Below are 21,663 nucleotides of genomic sequence, written 5' to 3'. Positions count from 1 at the left end.
AAAAATGTAAAAATAGAATTAGCTGCAGACTCCAGATTCCTAACAGAATAGCTTTGATATTATTGATGGTACAGGCATGTGGTACTTTTGGTAACACTTTATTCTACTGGTCCGTTATTTCCTTATATTTTCCTCAAAACTTTCCTAGAGAGAAATATGTCATTTGGTATGATCTTTTAAAATGAATTTTATATTATTATTATTTTATATTATATTATTTATATATTAGCAATTTATTCAAAATCACTGCTCCATTTAAATCCAAGAAAAAGTGGAAAAGTGTATTCATCATTCACAGAAACTTAATTCTGCATAAATGTTTAATTGCATAAGTACCCATAGTCAAATTGCACATTTTTTCATGTTCAGTGACACAATGAGTCAATTAATTCATCAGTCGATTGACTATTTTGATTAACGATTTATTGTTTCAGTAATTTTTCAAAAATTCCAAATACCAGAGCTCAGTGAAATTTGTCATAGAGTAAATGATTAATCAAAAATCAATAATGAAAAAAATCCTCAGTTGCAGCACTAATTGGAACTGATCATTCAGTAGTTTAGTAATTTAACATTGTCTGTATTTCCCTATTATTAATGCTAGTGAAAGTTCTTTCCATGAAACTTTATGGAAAATTATTAGGAATTTATGGACCCCTGAAATAAAGCTATACCGTGCTTTCTTTTATCAGGGTTGTTTTTCTATAGAATAGTCAAAAGAGGAAAATTTCTGAACTGTGCGTGTGTCTGTGAGTGTTTGCGTGTATGTGTGTGTGAGCTCACATACCAGCATGTGTATGGCTGTATGTGGGAGGGAAAGAGTCCTGCCATGTGCATTTAAGTTAATTTGAAATTGTGTCACTGAGAAATGACAGTTTTGTTGTAAACACTGTCCATTCATCTTCTTTTTCTCCAGATGACAATGAGAGAAAGAAATAGCCCACAGAGCACCTTTACCACCCCTGTCGCAGAAACAAAGCCAAAGAGGCTTCGATTATGGTGCTAACTGTCTGAGTCCATCACATAACAACCACACAGTGAACCATAAAATGAGCTTGTTGTGGCAGGAGGTGGTCAGGGCTGTACCTCAAACAAAGCTAGAATCAAAAAGCCTTAAACTGGTCATGCCAGACTGTTGCTGTTCAGAGCAAGAAAAAAAAGTTAACAAGAAGGTGAAGACAATTTCATTTTGTTGGTGTTGCTACAATAAAGAGCAATGTGTTTACCTGACTTTTACTGTTTGTTCCTTTTTACACAGAGAAACATGACACGACACTGAACTTGTCACCACTAACTACTGTATCCACAAAGGTGAGTGGCCTCTAAACAAAGGAACCCGCTCTCTAATTCAAAATGCACTCTTTGACATGCTCTTATCATTGTAATTCATCTTAACTGCGAAGGAAGAAAAGACCAGGGTCCCCATCAGTGTACTGCATTGATCACTCCCACTCAGGAGAAGAAGACACTTTCACACTTCAGGTTCTGTCTCAGAGAAACAGGCTGCCTCAAGTTTCATGTTTACAAGTCAATGGGGTGTGAAACTAAAATGAAAATGTGAAAACTGTCCTGTTAACTCCTATCGCAGTAGTAAAATGAGAGAATAGGCTGCCGAGCAGTTTGCTGGAACTCGTCTTTGATCACACAGTTTCACAATGATTTGTTCACAAATGCTAAATAGACCCCTGGTGCCATTTTCTCAAAAGGAAAACACTCTGATGTGAAAATATTTTCGGATACCACAGAGTTGGAGGTTGGTTGGTGATTCAGTTAAATTGTTTTATAAAAAAAAAAAAAAAAATGACAGTGACAATTAGTAGAGACCACTCACAGGAAGAGAAATTGTAATAATAGATAAACAACATCTATTATGCTGACAAAAACACAAGTACAATTCTCATACAATGCATTATTGTAAATATTACCTTTGTATAGCTCACAATGTTCAGTTGCTCATGCAAGTCATTTTTGATTCCACTTTATAAGACACACTTTATAAAGGATTTATAAATAGTAACAAATGGCTTTGATGCGTTTTTAATCCCTTCATCAGAAACACCTTTCAAATGCACTGTTAGAATACTAGCAGGTTAATCAGGCATCTGGACCAAAATCCATTTATTAACAACTTATTATCATCTACACAGAAGACTTGGTGGATTAAAAAAACCTTTATTAATGATTTAATAATATTCATAAATAACAAACTTAATGGCTTATTAGAAAGTGAGAAACCCATTAGCTGTATATATATATATATATATATATATATATATATATATATATATAAGACACACTATATATATATACATATTACATACATATTAACCATTTACAACATTATAGATAATTAGTCATTGTCTTTATCATACCCTCGGACCAATTTACTCTAGTCCAACCCTGCATAAAGGATTAATGTATTTCATTACAAAAGACAACCTAAAAAAAATCATGTTTGATTTACAGAATTAAGGTGAATCATTGAAGTTAGTGATTTTAAATGTTTCCTTTGTTTCCAGCGCATCACCCACTATTTCCATCCACCCAATCAAATACGAGCACCAATGATATATTTGCATAAAATGTGTCTTATCCAATCGCCTATGAGTCTTTACAAGACAAGCGTATTACAATCTGCATGATTACCGTCACAACCAATCAGTACACAGACGGGGCGGGGCTAACGCGCGGTACCGGTCACTCGTTGCCTTCACGTTCAACAGCCACATTTCAAACTAGAATGGCGACCGCTGTCTGCGGTCTGCAGTCCACCGGCAGTAACAGTAAACCAGCGAAGGTACACCGAGAGCACCGGAGGAAAGCAAAGGACTCCAGAAGGAGGCAAGCGGCTCTGTTATTCCTCAACAATATCTCACTAGACGGACGGCCCCAGTGTCAGTTTAACGATGGAAATACCGACCAAAAAGCCACCGAGGAGCACCGACTCGGGGACAGAGACGGCGGCGCAACGGTCATACCCACGCCGGCGGATAGCCAAGGACCCGTCGCCCCGGTGACAGAAACCCCCTCGGCCGGTAGTGGCTCGTCCTCCAGTTTTCCAGGAGTGGTTAGTCCTACTCGACCTTCTTTGGTAATGTCTTCGGGACCTGCCGTGGCAAGTGCTGTCGGGGCTAATGAGGTATTTTTGGAGGGTGGCAGTGCGGCCGAGACGCTAACCCCGGACACCCCTCTGTCTCCTGTGCCCACGGGCCACCAGCCCTGCACCCGTGTCAGGTCAACGCCCGCCGCGCTGAGCCCGGTCCCGACTGGTAATTCTCAGGATTCACGGCAGAGGTGAGCATAGTGGTTGGTGTATCACCATGGGCCTTTACTGACTTCCGCATAAAATGAAACCATCGGTTATCATGAGATAAATTCACTTTCATTCTCTTATAGTGATATCTATCTATATATTTTAAGTATAATATTATGTATGTCTATTAAAAATTTAATGTAGATTTACAATGGGGTTGTTTGTGGTGAGCACTGCTCCTTTGTGTCCTGTATTATTAGTGTCTTAGATATAAATCAGTCACTTGCCTGCTTTAAAATAAGGCACCTCTTTAATCAGTCGACAGATTCATGGTGTGAGTTACTGTTTGGAGAAAACACCCAACACATTTTGTCCCTCTGGTATAAGGAGGGTTGGATTTGACCCTCTACTTTGGCCTTACTTTGATACTCCAAACCTGTGATGTAAAGAGATTTACATTATTGAAAGTCCAGATTTTAGAACAAGCCATATCATGTGAAAGTCCTTTGTCTGGTTGATGTTGTTCCAGTGTTAATTGAGTGGCCTCTGTGTCATTCTTACTCTTTCTCTTACTCAGGTTGAGAAATGTCTCTGGTTCTCCTGGACCCAAGGTGCAAAAGAAAGTCCACTTCATCAAGAGTATGCGGCAGTATGATACCAGAGGATGCAGGTGAGTGTCCAACATATATTTACATATACAAAATACATTTACACACAGAATGCAGTAGGGGAATACATGAATAACTCTGACTTACTATACCAATTTTCCTGTCAGAGAAACTCAAAAAACAATGGCTGCTTTATTTTGGACTCTGAAATAGGCCCTCTCTAGCTGTGTCATTCTCCTCCCGCTAGTATTGTAATAAGCTGCTTAACAGAGACTTGGCAGAGACTTAGGTTGGCCTGCAGACGAATATCAGCGGTACAGCTGCTGAGTGGCGATTGCTACAGTGAAATTAATCACCCTTGGAAGCTTAGCAAAAGCCATATGAGGTGCAGTGTGGAAATGTAACACCCTATTGCACCAACAGTGAGGTAACCCCAATGCAAGACTGGACTGAAATATCACACTGCGGGCTGTTTGTTAAGCTTCTTGAAACAGTGTTAGAAAACAAGAGTGTTTTAATGTATCTGTTGGGATTCTGTTTTCTGGAAAATGATTACTGTGTGTAGTTACTGACAAAAAACACGTCATAGGTTTTTCTTTTTCCACTAGTTTGTTTTGACTCCCCAGTTTTCATTTCTCCTCCACATTTCACCATCTAAGACAACTCCATATTCATACCCACCTACATGCTAATGTGTCTTGTGTTTTCTGCTGGTGTGTGCAAGACAATGACGTAGAAAGCCTAAACTGCCCCACAGGTGTGGCTTTCTGTTTCTGTTTGAGGCAGTCACACATTGCATGTTTTGAAGCAAAGCTAATAGAGTTATATAACTAAGATAATTAACACCTGTAGATTATGCGTTGAGATATTGTCCCCTGTAAGAGATTTGATATCTCTCCTTCAAGGTCTGACCTGGGTGTTTACTGCTGGGTGTCCACAGCAGAGGCTGCTGACTGTATGTTATTGATTGATGTTTTGTGTGGAGCTGAAGCCTCCGGTGTTTGTGCAGTTTGCTTTGGTCCCCAAAAGCGATGTTGTATTCCCTGGTTGTGTGGCAGTTAAGCAGACTGTGAGCGCTCACTTTTCCCCACATTTCTAGTGAAAGTGTTCTGCGTTTGGTGGCTGCCTGCCCCTGGTTTTATGTAGTGTAGCCCCAGTTTGTGCCTCGCATGTATACAATTACATTCAAGTCACAGAGATAAGTATCTGATTTGTCTAAAGATTTCTAAAAATAAATATATAATCTGTGATCTCTGTTCTGAATGCATTTGCAGAAGCCTCAAAGACTCTTAAAACCATCTGGATGAAAAACATGTTCTATCTGCTGGAGACCTTCAAAGATCACTCAATTAATCTTTGACCCACAGAAAACTATTTTGATAATCAATCTATTATTTTAAATGATTTATCAAGCAAAAATGACCAAATGTTTGATGGTTCCAGTTTCATTATAATTATAGTATAGTATATCTTTGAGTTTTAAGCAAAGCAATTGCAAAGTTCAGTTTAATTCTACTCAACAAACAACAAATCCATTAATCGAGAAATGAATCAGCGTTGATATTTTGCTTGTGTTTTACAAAAAGAGCAGAACAGCAGTCAGTTGTGACTACATTGAATAGGAGGTGCAGTCACATCTTTAGAAAAATCTTTTTTATCTTGCAGTGGACAATGTGTTTTATAATACAGATGGTTGAAAACAATTTCCTGACATTTTCAGACCAAATAGTTCGTCTAATAATAGAGAAAATAATCATCAGATTAATGGATGATGAAAATAATTGTTAATTACATTTCTTTAGATGAGCACCTGATTTTTGTAAATATAAATAACTAATAGAACCTAAAGATATTACAGTTAATTATCATAGAAGACTTTATATAGATTATCAGAAAACCAGAAAATATTAACATGCGGACTCATAAAATTATTGTGATGATTAAATGATTATCAAGGTAGTTGCCAATTAATTGTCTGTCTAACAACTAATTGTCCAACTCTACTCTAGCTCCAAGGTAATACATGAGCGGCACTAACTTGAGCTTGTGCAGCTCTCTGATTCCTCTCCTCCTGCTTTAAACTTTAGATTGTTGGTGATAGCTGTTTAGCTTTGGTAGTGACCAAAATAGAAGTGGCTCTGTGACTGATTTCGCTGTCACTGCAGCTCCAGCACTGATGAATGTCGTGTGTACAGTAGCTGTTGAGCAGCAGTGACTGCCGTTGTTGCTTGTAGACTGACACACCATCTGTTTTGTCTGCCTGTACTTGCTGTGTCCTGCAGGATCATGCTGATTTGTGCCAAGCGGTCGCTATATGCTGCTTTCTCAGTGCTGCCCTATGGAGAGAGTGCACACCTCAGGTACAAAGCACCAGTCCAAGCAGAGAGCACCCACCCCTCGCTTTTATGTTTCCATCACCCTCCTTAGTGATCCATATCATTTTCAGGAAAGGTCAATGTGAGCAGCATGTGGTGAAAATGACATAAATGTGACTCTTTCTGAACAGTGATCCTAAGCTGGAGGCTCAGAGACAAAGGCTCTCCTCTGTGGTGGCTGTGGACCTGCTCCCCTCCCTGGAAGGCGTGGAGCTGGGCGCTTATGGCAAGGTAAATGTCTATCAAATATACACTCGTCGAGGACTTTAATAGGAGCAACACACTAATACTGGGTAGGGCTCTCAAAACAGCCTCACTTCTTTGTAGCATGGATTCCACAAGATGTTGGAAGCTCTCCTTTGAGTCTGTTCCTTGTTGATGTGATTGCATCATATAATTTCTGCAGATTTGTCAGCTGTGAATCTCCCGTTCTACCACATCCCAAAGCTGTTCTGTTGGATTTAGATCTGGTGACTAAATGTAGTCACCAGAGCATAAAGTGGGCATAAAGTGGTGCACATTGTCAGCAACAAAACTCAGATAGGCGGTGGCATTTAACCATGATTGACTGGTATTAAGGGGCCCAAAATGTGCCAAGAAAACATTCGCCTCACCATTATACCACCACCAGGCTTGACTGCGGACACAAGGCCGGTTGGGTCCATTGATTCATGGTGTTGAGGCCAAATTCTGTTCCCACCATCTGCTGCCTCAGCAGAAATCCAGATTCATTAAACCAGGCTATATTTATTCAGTCTTCAACTGTCCAGTTCTGTTGAGCCTGTGTCCACTGCAGCCTTAGATTTCCGTTCACGGTTGACAGGAAGAGCCAGACGTGGTCTTCTGCCGCTGTAGCTCATCCACCTCAAGGTTCAACGTGTTGTTCATTCTGATGTTTTTTCTGTTCTCTACAGTTGTAAAGAGTGTTAATCTCAGTTACAGTTGCCTTTCTGTCAGCTCCAATCAGTGTAGCCACTCTCTTCTCACCTCTCTCATCAACAAGGTGTTTAGATCCACATGCTCACTGGATGTTTTTTGTCTTGATTCTGATTTCTCGATTTTTTTTTGGCTCGATTCTGAGTAAAAACTCTAGAGATTGTTGTGTGTGAAAATCCCATCAGATCAGCAGTTTCAGAAATACTCCAACCAGCCCGTCTGGCACCAACAATCATGTCACGATCACAGTCACAGATCACATTCTGATGTTTGATGTTAACAATATACTGCTGCCACATGATTGGCTGATTGGATATATGCACAAATAAGCAGATGTATAGATGTTCCTAATAAAGTGCTCAGTGGGTGTACACCGCTGTGATGAGAAATAGAAAAATTCCCTGTCGTTACTCAGACGAATCTGCTTGATGTGAAGGTCTTTGACAGTCTTGTTTTTCTTCCTCAGACAGTGTCATACGCTCAGTTCCTTTATCCGACCAATGCCTTGGTGAGGCAGAAGAATGGCTGTGTGCCCGAGAGCTGCACAGCTCAGACCCCTCAGTCACGTTTCCGTGGCAACGGGCAGAGGAACATCACCCTGGCTCGTCTGAACAACAGCGTGGCACAGGACCCATGTATGTCTCAAATTGACTCTTACAGAAACACTTCACTCTTCAACTGACCTCATATGTTGTAACACAAACTGTTTATTTTTGTGTCTTTCAGGTATAGAGGAGGTGGCAGAGTATGACCCCAACCTGCTCAGTGACCCTCAGTGGCCCTGTGGGAGACACAAGAGGGTTCTTATATTTGCATCATATGTGGTGAGAATTAATTTTCATTCAGTGCGTTTACAGCCACGCAAGTCACCAGGTTACAGTCAATCATCTACAGTAAACTAATTTCTTAACCTTATAAAATACACTGTCTCACCTGCGGCACGCTTCGGCCTTGATGGTGCTACTTTAGGGGTGTTTTGGTCTGTACCAGGCTCAACCTGCAAACAACCTTGTCAAATCATACATTGTTTGAAAGCTCTAAGTCTCCTGATTTTATCTGTGCAAACAATTTTGTGTTCCTCATATCGCTGCAACTGCTATTTACCTTGGCATGGTTCTAACTAATGGCTATGGCTATCATTTCAAACACTTTGTGATGATCACTGCTGGCTACTGTAGCTAGGAAGCTCATTGTCTCATGATGGACAAGTGAAGAGTTTAGCAAAAACCTAAATTGATATAACCTGATTTTTAATTGATTAATCCATCCATCCATCTCCAGGTCACATTCATGTAGTTAATTATATTATATTATTGTTGTATACTGCTTAAAAGTACAGAAAAAATATCTAATAAGAAATTATTCTAGGCAATATCATCCATACTGACTTTTCATCATACTTTCATTCTGATAGTGAGTCAAGTATTAAATTGCATTCTATGAGGTGTTAAAAAGTCTGAAATGTGCGTGTGAACCCTGCAGAAACCCTGAACGAACACAAAGAAGCCACTGAACATTTGACTGTTTGTTAAATTCAGAGACGTTTGTGCTGTTAAGGAAAGCGCCACTCTGTCTGTGCTCTCACTAATCCAACAGACACACCAAACAAAAACAAAAAGAAGTCACAACCGACACAGTGTCTCCTTTTACTTACAGTTAAAATAAGAGAGCCATGTTTCCAAAATAAGGTTGTGGGTAGGGGAGTAATTATGTATACATGGATTTACAATTACTAGGTTACTACAGTGCATTCAGATGAGTTCTCTGTTTACCTGTGTAACCTGGTTTCTCTGTCAAGTGAATGTTCACATTCTAATTGTCTCACATGGGCTGTTCTTTGTTTCAGAAATCAGGAACAGGGTCGTTTAATTTCGCTTGTAAATTGTTCTGATGTTAACCTGGAAAATGAAGCAGTTCTCCACTACTGAAGCTACCTCCTGTTTGAGAGAAAAATACATCCATTATGTCCCATTCACATGATTTTATTGCTGCTCAGTAGATCACATCACAAGACTATAACCTCTAGCATGAGTGTGTGTGAAATGAGCTTTAACAAGACGATTTAGAAGCAACACTGTGAAGCTTTATTGGTCTATAATTCATGCTGACACTTCTGTACTGACGTGCTGGTTCGGTTTCCATCTCTGCAGACAACTGTTATTGAGTATGTGAAACCATCTGACCTGAAGAAGGATATGAATGAGACTTTCAAGGAGAAGTTTCCTCACATTAAGCTGACACTGAGCAAGATAAGAAGGTACAGATATATTAAATGCTGTTTTGACTATCAAACTTTTGTCTAAAAGCCTTTGAAGGTTGAACCTTGTTGTGCCTCCTCCTGTTTCCTTGTGATATCCTATGGTCTTCATGACTTTTACTTGACAAGCATACATGTCCACTGTGCTATTATGTGTAGTTTTGAACCATGTCTTGTTGACTTAATATTTGTTGTGTGCTTCTTTCTTTTGCTCTTTCTTTCTCTATAGCCATATATGTTGTCTTTACTCTGTAAAGAGTATTGTGTATTACTATGTTTTTTATGTTATAACCTGCCAAGGGACTGCAGATGTAAATGAGCTTGAAGCTATAAAATGGTTCAGCACATCAAATGGTGACATTTATATTGAAAGCTGCACATCGTCCCTTTAATTAAAAAAAAAATCAGGTTCAAACAAGTCACACAATGTGCTCTTTCTTAGAAAACTGATCAGTAATTGTCCCCCTCCTCTCCAATAGCCTGAAGAGGGAGATGCGGGCTGTGAGCGAGGAATGCGGTCTACAGCCGGTCACAATAGCAATGGCCTTTGTTTACTTTGAGAAGCTGGTGCTGCAGGGTCGCCTCAACAAGCAGAACAGGAAGCTGGTGGCAGCAGCGTGCGTGCTGCTGGCTGCAAAGATTAGCAGTGATCTGCGGAAGCCAGAAGTCAAGCAGCTCATTGATGTGAGTAAAGTTTCCACACAAACCGAGTAGAAACCTAAAACAAAGCAAGATGCTTACTTTTAACCTGTCAGAGATGTGTAGACAAAGAAGAAAAACCTGTAACACATGTCGTATCTAGCTCAGTGTTATTTACCCAGCATTATCTTTTCAACCCCCCACATTATTCAGGATTAGAAACAGGTTCCTCACAATGTTAAGCAAGTAAATATTGTGTGGATGAAAGTTAAATTATTTAAGCTGGTTAATGTTGAAATTAGAAGTCTTGAGAACAGCAGCTCCTGAAAATTTAACCACACATTTAAATTTTAACAATATTTCCATTAAACACCAATCATATGAGCAATGTATATGTAGAGCTCGGAGCTTGTTGACCAACCAAACACTAACTGGGGAAAAAGTAGCTCAGCTGCAGCACATTAAACATCAGGGTTGTTGTGGTCTTTACTCTTCAATATCACCCTCAATACTCTGTTTGCGCATGGCTTGTAGCTATAGTTCAGGTTTATCTACCCTTTCCCTCATTTTCCTGCTTGAGCTCAACCTCAGCTGCTGCTGTCAATCAAACACAAACACTGATAAGTAGCTGTAGCCAGTGGTGAGGTAAAGGAGCATTTCTTATATTTCCCCTAAGACTGTTTTTCATTTTAAAAGTAAAAAACTATTACCAATACACTGAAAAAAAAAATGTCAACATTATTTGTGATTGTAAAAAGAGATGACTTCAGTCAGAAGTCGGTCAATAATTGGCCTTTTTCCATTGTGCCATGAGCAACTGTGGTGTGATTTCATGCTTCTCATGTTGTGAGTAGTTTTCCACACAACAGCAGGACACATTACAGTTGAGTTGGTTACCTTTCTGAAGGGTTGGAGGTGCTGTGGCCTGTAACCTTTCCTGTGAAAGCTTCACAATAAAAGTCACCTCACATTTCGCCAGTGGAATGCTTTTAATGTGAACTAGCAGCTGTTGGAAATATTTAGTTAGAATTAGCAGTAACTTAGTACAGCTCTGACATGACTGTGGGAGTGAAAGGTAAACACTGAGACTGATGTCAGTGAGATAAAATTACAAACGGTGAGATGGATTAGATACATGCATCATTTCCTGTTAGTTCCCTGCGTGTGTGAAGGCAGTTTGATTCCCACTCTAAATGATCGACCCCAACACTAACATTATAAAATACTATACAGAGAGGTAATTATAGAATATGAATACATTCAGTAGCTATTGCTGAAAAATGTTTGTCATGAATAGAATCAAAAACTGAAAATATTAAGGATTATAACTTTAATCTGAGCTGTTTTACCTCATTCAGAGTCCATTTATAACAAATGGTTATGTAGTTAAATTTGATAGAAAAAGCCCCCAAAGAATCCGAGCAGTGATGAGACTTAATCCAGCTTAAAAGACACACACATAAAATTAAATCTTAGTTTATCCACAACACAAAATACCACGTAAAGAGGGGGATGAACTGGATTATAATGCCCATGTTGTACACCTGCATTATTATGATTGGATGTTACTAGCCACACAGCTGTAAATGAGCCAGTCATCGTAAAGCATATTGCAAACAGCTAATGTCGATCAGCTAATAGAAGAGTGTCGTCAGTGCTCATGATTAGTATTGATAAACCTTTCTGTTAGAATGGACACTGCATGAGCATCAGAGACAGAGAAGCACCAGGAAATGTAACCCACTTCAACAATTTTGATATTTCAATGTGTACGATCATCTGCATCTTTTTAACATTTTAGACTCTAACCAAATCATAACATTTTCCTTTAAACCCCCCCTCCTCTTTTTCTCCCCCCGTGGATGAGCAGAAGCTGGAGGAGCGTTTCCGTATAAACAGACGAGAGTTGATTCCTCTGGAGTTTCCTGTGCTGGTTGCCTTGGAGATGGGACTTTACCTCCCTGAGAGCAAGGTCATGCCACACTACCGCAGACTGGTGCAGCAGGGTTAGACTGGATGTGGTGATGTCTGACACTCTGCTGGTTTCAGTAATAACACCAGCAAGTGTGTGTGGCAAAGCAAATTGGAACTGTGTGTGCGTGTGCGTGTGTGTGGGTTGGATTGACCAGTTTATAAGCTGTCGTGTTTAAAACAATTAATTCTGGTACTATTTATTTCTCGTCAGTTGTGGCTTGAGTCACTCCCTGTATATGAAGAATAACTGGTTTACACTTGTTGGCAAATGTTTTAGACTTGATGGCATGTGTGTCTATCTGAATGTCTTTTTAAACGTTTGTGACGTTCTGATGTTGATCCAGTCATGAGCTCTATGTTAGAGATCTTCAATGAGCACGTTTATTGTGCTTTTATTTTGGTTCTTCGTGACCCAGTTTTTGGTACATCCGAGTATTCTTCACCTCTATTTAATTGAATTGTATGCTGTGATGTTTGTGTTTGTGGAAAACTCTTCACTTGCACCTTTCTCATTACTATACTGCCTGTATAGTTTTTATTACAAATGACAATGCACCACACTGTTGATTTTGTAAATGCCTTTTAAACCCACTGTGACATTGAAGCATTTTAGCCATTGGACAGAAACATGAAACTGTAGATTATGGGTGTAAAACATGGTTTTAGTTAAGTCTGTTTTTAGAGAAGAAAGTGGCCTTTAATTTGTTTGTACTGTACAACGCCACATTCATGTATTTCTCTTGTTCTCTAGTAGAAAGAAAATATTCATGTGGCAGCACTGTGTTCAGACTTTGTTGTTGGTTGACAAACTGTGCTAATATACAGTGTCTGTGGTGTCACGTGCAAGGAAACAGGATCATGGAGACATTATTTATAGTAAGTGTTTTTTTTTTTTTGTTTGTTTCATGTCAGTAACCAGGGACATGTTTTGTTAAAAGCACTGGAATTTATCCCTCAGTAGTCTGGCTAGTTGTTGTATTTTTCAGTTCTCAGGAATTTTGCTTTCTCGTATCTTTGAATAGCTCATAAAATCTAATCCAAAGAAACAAAATCGTTTTTGTTACCGTAGCTATCATCGCTGAAATCACATGCACTCCATTGTAATCCAGTGGAAGGTAACTGATTTGTAGTGCTTTGAAAACAACAGGAAATCCGACTGTTGTAACTCTGAAGTATATGAATAGATGTGTGAGTTGCTTGTGCAAATACCAGTTTGTGTTAATCTGACTGAAGTATGTATTGTGAAGTAACTCTTCAGATTTCTGTGCCATTAGGTGGACAAGTAATGCAGGAGAAAGAAGTGCCTGAAACTACAGTGGCAGTGAAATGGTTAACCATCTTATCATAAGTGATATTTAACGTTGACATTTCTTCGTCTTGCTGCCGTAGAGATCCTTAAATGTTGAGGTTGCTCTCGTCTGGGAAAGATAATCAAACACTTTCTGGACAGTCTTTATAGTCGTAGACATGATGGTGATTCAGTTTTGTGTCTGCAGTGGTAAAAAATGTGTCACAATAAACGTCCAAAAAGAGCGGTGTAACTGCAGAATATGGATCTGTATGGTTGATGTCAAATTGTTAAATATTCATTGTTTTCATACTGTAAAATGAATGTTTTTGAAATATATTTTCAGACACTGAAAAGACTTGTTTGTTTTCTAAAATCAATATTTTATAGTTCAGCAGTTTTCATCTCTTCAGGCTGTTAAAGGTACTAAATGAAGTCGAGTGTAGAGCTGGCTAGAAAATAAACCCAACAGATGAGCGTGTTTCTCATCACTTTACTGTTCCCTTGTGTCAGGACAGGATGGGCTACGAGCTGACATGCAGGAAGAATACATGTTCATTCAGGTAAATCAGTATATATTAAATCAACACACTGTTGCAGGATGAACACAGCACTATCAGCTGAGAGGGAGTCTTAGTCACAGTTTCTACTATATTAACCACAATCCTTATCCTTAATGTGTAATAGTAACAAAACAGCAGAAGCAGCTAAATACATTAAATAATAATGTCAGGACTTTTTTTAGTCCAAACTCATGTCTTCATCGTCGTCTTTCTTGTCTTTTGAGTCGCCGTCCTGGTCAGACTTTGTCTCCGTCTCCATGGCTTTAGCAAAAGCCTCCACATCTGCAAAGACAAAAACGTCTAGAAATCAGGGCCACAAATAATTGGCCTCAGTATCATTTATTCTCCCAATTAATTATCAGTCGATGAGGCTGATATTTTATATTTTTCTTATTGTCAACAAATCCCATGAAAAGAGCAAAACTAAAAATGAACTCATCTACTAACAAGTATTTAAATTGGTGAAATTAGTTCCCAACATTGACTCTTTTTGGAGTAACTTCTGCTAAAAACTGCAGTGCCCAGCTGTTTTAAGAAATTACTTCAAAAACCTGAAACTATATATTTATTTGATATTTTTTAAAGAAGGGTGTCTTCAGTTTGAACCTGTGAGGTTAGGGCTGAGAGCCACAGACTGGGGCTGATACTTTGTTGATTTTGGCTTTTTTGTGAGATTCACTGATAATAAGAAAAATATGGAATGACACCAGACTAATCTTTAAAAAGTCTATAAAATACTGTATCAGTATAATACAGTAAGGGATCACCGCATTCACAGGTAGAAAAACCTTTCGGATCCTGTACTTAAGTAAAAGCAGTAAAACCACAAAGTCAAAATACTCCACTATAGGTAAAAGTCTTGCATTCAAAATCTTAAGTAAAAGTTGAAAAAGTAACTACATCTCTCAAATGTACTGAATGAAAAATTATATCTCCCTTTGAGCTTTGGTAAAGTTTTAGTTTTTTCAGCTTTCTCAGTATACTACAATGTCGTGTATAAATTCAAAGAAACAGGATGAATTCTCTGGCAGCGAAACAAACAGTTACAGTGTCTCTGCTTGATGTGGGTGAAACACTGACCTCCTTTGTTAGCGGCATCGACAGCCTCTGCAGGCAAGCCGAACTGGTTCATTAGAGGCCCCAACTGCCCGGATGCCAGGGCGCTGCTGAACATGCTCATAGCCTGAGAGAAACAATAAATACAGACAGTAAGGGCCAATACCACAACGACACGCTAAATACCAACAAAAGACGGCTTCACAGTGACCAGAATTCTGCTCAGAGGAAAATACAGTATTTCACAGTTCACATGCTGCTTTCATGCCCAAGGACAGTAAAATGTTTAATGTCAAACTTTGCACCAGGCTGGAAATAAGCCCATAGCCAAGAGGCGTTTGTGTTTTAATTATATGTACAGAGTGAAACTGCCACACAAGAAATAAATCACATTCAGTTACGGACTGGTTGGAAACTACAGAAGAGGGCGAACACTTTACCTGCTGAAACTGAGGCGAGCTGAGCGTGTTGTGGAGCTCCTCTGAGCTCTGAGGCAGGGACTCTCCGGAGGGCAGATAGGGCATCAGCCTCTGCTGCACCTCAGGGTTGGCCAGGATGGGTGCCATGATCTCAGGTGTCAGGACGCTGGCGAGGTCCACTACAGGCAACAAACACCACCAAATGAAAATATGAATGAAAATATATCCCCCACAGATATAAAAGCATTACTTTCTATTTCTGTTTCAGGCTTTTTTCATGAAGACCTGTATAATCAGAACATTTTTCAAGACAGAGCTTGAAACAATGACATAGTTTTAGGAATTCACACACACATTGTAATAAGCCAACTGCTCTTAACATCCACCTGTTTTTGAACCTAATTCGCCTACATTTGCATATGTAGATGAAAACACTTAGAAGCATTTATGAGAAATCTTCTAGTTCTAGCTCTCTCTAGTTTTTTTTGTCTTCGTCTGAAAAGAAAAGTCATATTTGATAACCTCTAACTAAGATATACTTTGATATGACAAACGAGTTAGCAAACAGCTGTAATATTAGTATTCATTTTGCTCTACATCAATTATCTGAGAAAAAAAATAGTATCTGGCTCTTAAGCTGCTAAATTTTTCTTCACCAGCAAGTCACTAAAATTTTGTCTGTCTGCTGTTCAGTCCTTGTCAGGAGGTGCAAAGTGCGTTTATCAGCCTACTGCAGCTTAAAGCGACAGTTCGAGAGCTTTAAGAGTGAATCAACACAATAAAATTGAGGCCGTTAAACTAAAACATTGAGCTGAAAGCTTCTGTAAAGATCCACGGAGCTGCAGAGTCAGGTGATAATTCTCTGTGGGTTCCTCCCTTTCATATACAAGTAGTCATGCGATCCATTGTTAATATAAAAAGATAGATTATAGCAACTTCTTTCATAATACCTCAACTAATTTTGCACAGTCTTCATTTCTTTCCACTTCCTACTCGTTCTACTCCCTCAGCACTCTCTAGTTTTGTATGTGAATCTATAGGCAGGGTGACAGTGATTAACAGTGTGAATGAAACAGGAAAGATGCAGTGGAGCCTCATGTCGTCACAGTAAAATTAACTCAAAACAGCAACAGACTGCAGTGTTTACAGGGGGTTACTGCTTCTGCAACAAGCTGAATTTATTATGTTAAAATTGCACATTATTACAGAAACTGTTGTGTCTACAGTTTTAATTATTTGCTGCATAATTAGTTGAATTTACTCTAATTAGGGCTAATTATGCATTTGCCTTTGGTGGTTATTGAAGTTTTTGTCTTATCTCAGCTCTGAGCAGAATAGTTTTCGGTCTGCCTGAGGCTACATTCTCTATGGTCGTTGTCTCACCTCCCTGGCCGCTGGCAGGCACATTCATGGTGGCCAGGATGCTCTGCAGGTCTCTCAGCTGGATGGGCTGTGTGGGGTTGGCTGCCCCTGCTGCCAGAGAGGACACAGCAGGGGTGGAGGGGGTGGTGGCTGTGGGGGAGGCTGCTGAGGTGGCGGAGGGAGTGATAGGGGTGGTGGGTACCTGGGAGGAGCTGAGCCGACTGGCAGTGGAGGTAGAGGTGGGGGTGACGGCTGTGGACGGACTGAGAGGAGAGAGGAAAAAAAAACACCTTGTCTATCACTGGACTGTTACTGAATCAAACTTCCAGCATTAGTACAGATTTAAATCATCAGTCTGTGATTTCTATTGTTGCTTTGTGATGAACCAAAACTACTTCTGCTTCAGTTGTTTCCTTCATTTGCAGGAATGCACTTCAACAACCCCAGGGAAGGAATAGTGAACTTCATATATGTAGTATGAGGGCGTAGAGAACAACAGTGGTAAACCAGAGAACACGTTTTTCCAGTTGCCTCTTGTGAAAACTTTATATGCTGGTCTGAAATATTGATGATTCACTGATAAGACAATGAACAGAAAATGAATAGGTAACTATTTTGATAATACTGCCCCACAAAGGTAAAATACAGTAACTACATACTTGGTTAAAAATTAGTTCATACCTGTATCTGACTTTCTGACATATGTTTTACTAAAATAAAAAAATATTATGCCATAGTAACATGTAATCTGTGAACTGTAAGACTTGTCATCACATTTACTGAACTCTTTTCCATAGAGATAAAACTACTCCACATCTAATGTCAGAGGACCACATCAAATGAAAGATAGCTTGTGAGATAGCCGTGGCTAAAACTAAAGCTAAGTTTACCTTTTAAATTTTCCCTTAGTTCTAATCTGTAAATGAAAAATATCAATTTCGATGAACTGACAATTTGGCTTGTCATTCCACAAGATTAAATAAGGCAGCAGATAAATCAACTCGTGATGGAGAAGAGAAAACAGCTAAACTCCTGCTAACGGTGGCTAGCTTAGCAGATCTCTCATTTTTTACTTAAGTGAATTCTCTTTGTATTATGTGACAATATCTTTGTTTGTTTAATATTGTTTGTAAAAAAAAAACAAAAAACAATCGCCTTGGGTTTTAATCAATGAGTTGAGAAAATAATCATTAGACTAATCGATAATGGAAAATAATCGTTGTAGTCCTAAGTGTAAATGTGTGTGAAGAAACCGGTATTTGCGGTTTCACAAAATAAATTCACCCTTTTCAACAGAAAAACCTTTAGCACCAGGTCCACTTATTGGAAATATTTTAGAAAATTTCAGCTCTGAAATGAAGCTCTCAGCTAAAAGCTCTTGAAAATTTCCAGTAAGTGGAGTTTGTGCTCAGTATTTGTTTTGTCAAACTGCTATTTTCAAGGTTGATCCTGAACCTTCGAGCTCAAGATTTCTCCCTGTTGTACTGACACTAAAACTTAACGTTTACTGTTCGTGTTTTAGACAGCTGATTCTGCTTATGCTCGCCCACCTTCTGTCTGTCATAGCTGCCCCTCAAAGATTTCTTGGCAGCATCTCATCTTCTGTGTTTGGCTCTTTACCAGCTATGATGAGAAAAATATGCCTCCAAAAAAAAAAAAAAGGCTAAAAAATATGAGGTACATAGCCAATAGCGGAAACTTATTTATTTTTGATATTGAACTGGAATATACATAAGATACCTGGTTGAGGAGTTGCTGGCCGCAGGAACACTGCTGCTGCTGCTGCTGCTGCCCAGGAGGTTGGCCAAGCCTGGACCGGCCAGCGCCCCAAGACCACCTGATAATCAGAGGACATGAAACAGGATCTAACAAGATATTTTTCACTTCAGAGCAAATGCATCGTATCATGTTTTCACGCTGTCACCTCTGCAGCTTGAGGACTCATTTAATAAGCTACGTACCGATCCCGCCCAGTCCAGTTGGACCAATGAGCTGCATGAGCTGGTTGTGGCTCATGTTTCCCAGAAGGCTTTGCAGACCGCCCTCCCCTTTACATGAAAACAGAAGACAACATGTGACACACAGCATGAGTGAAACTGTGTTTTCTAATGTTTTTCTATGCCAAATTTCTGGTTCTTGCCCATGAACGTGTGTTACCTCCCAGGGCAGACAGATCATGTCCTCCACTGCTGCCACTACCAAGAGCACCAGGCATGGGCGGGTTGTTCAAATACTCGTTCACTTTGCGGCAGTACTCCTCATCCTTGTCAGTCTTGGGCTCCTGAGATTAGAAAAACAGAAAACTGAGCGAGGTCAAAAGAAAAATGAAATGATCAAAACCAACAATGTGTCTCTCAGTACTTCTTCTCCACCCTGTCTATGGAACCCAAAAGGCCCATTTATTGCTACTCAAGATGTAAATCTTTAAAAACTGGTCACAAATATATAGTTTTATGTTTAGAAATGCAAGAGAGAAATTCCTTCAACAACTGGGCACTTTAGTTCTGGCAAATGTTACTCAAAAAGGAGTAAATGGTGACTTTGTTGTGGACTCTTTTCATCGGCGGATTAATACACATTTGGTGCTCCAGACCATCCAGCTGCATACCTGCATCCAGAAGAAGAGTCTTTTGGAGCCAGCTTTGAACTTCAGCACATAAACTCGTCCAGAGGTGCACTGGTTTACCCGTTTGAACTCACAGTCATCAGGGAAGATAATCAGGTCCTAGATTAAGAAAATGAAAATGGTTAATATTAAAAAAAAAAAAGTCAAACACAGACCGGCCAGTTTTACATGCAGAGAGTCACCTACATCATCCACGTTCCCGGTCGTCCGATCCTTCCAGCAGAAGTGGATGAGGGAGTCGTCGGTCTGCTGGATGTAGACCTGACCTTTGCGTTTGTCAGGGGTCACTGTGCTGCCCTTCATGGTCATTTTACCGGCCCGAAACTCAACCAGATACTTGCTGGAGGAGCCGCGGGACCCAGACACCATGCTGGGGAACAAAGCTCCAGAGGCCATGATGAAGAGGACACACTGCTGCAGGGACAGAGAGGAAGAGGAAGCCCTGTCTGTTATTTTACTGACCTAAATATGACAATGCAAACACAACATGTTGCTAAACCTAACATTACCAAATAAAAACATTTGGACCAAACAATATTTGAGATACAAGCAGATAAATAAAATTAGTACAATATGTAAAAGTTATGTTGATTTAGGCTCAAATTTTACTTGCATCTCAGGTGTGAGTTGTACTCAAACTGAACAGATGTTTCAGTCTGAATAAATAATCCAATTAATCATAATTCATGTCATGCTTCATCTTTTGATACAAATTCGGCCTGTTTTTCCTCTCACTAAAGCCTGCCTGATAGAAGCCCTGTCTCTATGTACTGTGTATGGTGGATCCCAAAATACATGTAACACTGCCCATTGACATCACAGTCTTAAATATAATGCTACTGCAGCCCATGATATTTAAACTTATGCTATAGAGAGGACAATAGTCTGAGTGAAAACACGGGTTATTTGTAAGATCATGGGGGAGAAATGAGAGCAGCTCTGGTCCCAGAAACGAAACTATTTTTCTTGCTGTGTCACTCCCCTCAATTACGAATATATCGAGTAGTGATTCATGTAAATCACATATGGCAACTCTTTTATGCGAATTCACTCTAGACATTTTTCAAGCTTATTCAATGTATACCTATTATTTTGTTACAGTCCTTCACAGATAAGACTCCTGAAATGAAAACTTGATCCAGAAGCCAATTTTAATATGGAAAATATAACTGAAACAAGGCTCATCCCAGTGCTCCCATAATAAAACGGCTACTGGAGCGGACTACAGCCATAGACGCACCACAGATGACTCTGCATCCTGCAGCCAGCAGCCTGTTTTCAGCTCAGTATGGTCACGACTGAGCCTCAAATTCACATTTCATGTACACGGACTAAATTCCCACCTGATTTATATGTTACAAATTCAAAACAATTAAAAAATAAGATGTTTATACTTACATTTCTCTCTGAATTAGCGTTCAACCGCAGGACGGTCTAACAAACAGCAGATGCTTGTGATTGGCTGACTGGCGCCGTTGCTTAACTGTGATTGGTCGAACTGTGTGTCAGTGACGTGGGCTTTAAATCCCTGCGCATGTTCGGTAGAGATGACACAACACCGCCTGCTTGTTGTAATAAACGTGCATGTTCATTGTTTTTAGTTTTTATACAGATACGGATCAGAAATATTTCCAAGACTTTTTGAAACAATCTGATGAAATTGTAAAGAGCTAATAAATCAAATCTACTCGAAAACAAAAAAACACCAAAAAACAAAACAGGTGCTTTGTATCAAAAATGAAGCATGGATGGATGATGAGACATGTTAAGTCTTTCTTATTGGAACAAGACACCTAGACTGAAGGAGACACAAAAAGGGGCTGCATTGGTCCCTTTGCAACATCTTGTAGTTGTTTTGCTTCTCATTTCAGTCGTCTTGTCTCATTTTGTATCTGTTAAGACAGTTTTTTCCTCTTTGTGGTAATTTCATGTCTGTATTAACTGTTTTTTCCTCTGTGTAGTTGAGTGCCTCTTTTCAGCTGTTTTGTGTCTTGATGGCAGTTTTGTGCCTCTCTGTAATAGTTCTGTGTCTTGGTAGTAGTTTGTGTTTCTTTGTGGTCCACGGGGGCTTTTCCATTCAAGTGTGGACTGCAAGTTCAAGTAATAAAGTAGGACCAGGCTTAAAGGATAACTGTGATAATATTGTGTATTTAACAACCATGTAATGATCTCACTAACAACTATTGCTTGAGCAGCTGTTCAAAGCATGATAGATCTTATTCCTTTGAAATTAATTGTAAAATTAACACATAAACCACACTGCTGCACTGGGTAACATGTACATTGGTTACAAGGAACACACAGACT

The 21,663-nt window shown here is 39.5% G+C and overlaps 2 protein-coding genes across 3 annotated transcripts; one reads left to right on the top strand and one right to left on the bottom strand.

The window, feature by feature from the left end:
- The first annotated feature begins 2,740 nt into the window (after window positions 1-2,740).
- Window positions 2,741-13,653, top strand: LOC111234864 (CDK5 and ABL1 enzyme substrate 2-like). Its single transcript, XM_022763061.1, has 9 exons — window positions 2,741-3,294; window positions 3,831-3,923; window positions 6,144-6,221; window positions 6,368-6,467; window positions 7,639-7,807; window positions 7,899-7,996; window positions 9,323-9,429; window positions 9,909-10,113; window positions 11,939-13,653. Exons 1-9 carry the CDS (start codon window positions 2,741-2,743, stop codon window positions 12,077-12,079), a joined length of 1,545 nt encoding a protein of 514 aa, XP_022618782.1. The 3' UTR covers window positions 12,080-13,653.
- A 154-nt stretch (window positions 13,654-13,807) lies between these two features.
- LOC111235058 (proteasomal ubiquitin receptor ADRM1-like) lies at window positions 13,808-20,831 on the bottom strand. Of its 2 annotated transcripts, none has more exons than XM_022763361.1 (10): window positions 20,755-20,831; window positions 19,543-19,770; window positions 19,339-19,455; window positions 18,888-19,011; window positions 18,692-18,778; window positions 18,471-18,567; window positions 16,752-16,993; window positions 15,390-15,547; window positions 14,974-15,076; window positions 13,808-14,175 (listed from the first exon to the last, which is right to left on the bottom strand). In XM_022763361.1, the coding sequence occupies exons 2-10, from the start codon at window positions 19,750-19,752 to the stop codon at window positions 14,072-14,074; spliced, it is 1,242 nt and encodes a 413-aa protein (XP_022619082.1). In that variant the 5' UTR covers window positions 19,753-19,770; window positions 20,755-20,831; the 3' UTR covers window positions 13,808-14,071. The 2 variants fall into 2 exon arrangements, with proteins under 2 accessions (XP_022619082.1, XP_022619083.1); XM_022763362.1 differs by having other exon boundaries at window positions 19,543-19,767; window positions 20,755-20,775.
- Window positions 20,832-21,663: the final 832 nt, after the last annotated feature.

This window comes from Seriola dumerili, unplaced genomic scaffold (genome assembly GCF_002260705.1).
Source record: "Seriola dumerili isolate Sdu_G_001 unplaced genomic scaffold, Sdu_1.0 BDQW01000468.1, whole genome shotgun sequence".
Classification (NCBI taxonomy): Eukaryota; Metazoa; Chordata; class Actinopteri; order Carangiformes; family Carangidae; genus Seriola; species Seriola dumerili.
Note: the sequence above shows the minus strand (reverse complement) of the source record. Positions and strands in the feature narration are given on the sequence as shown.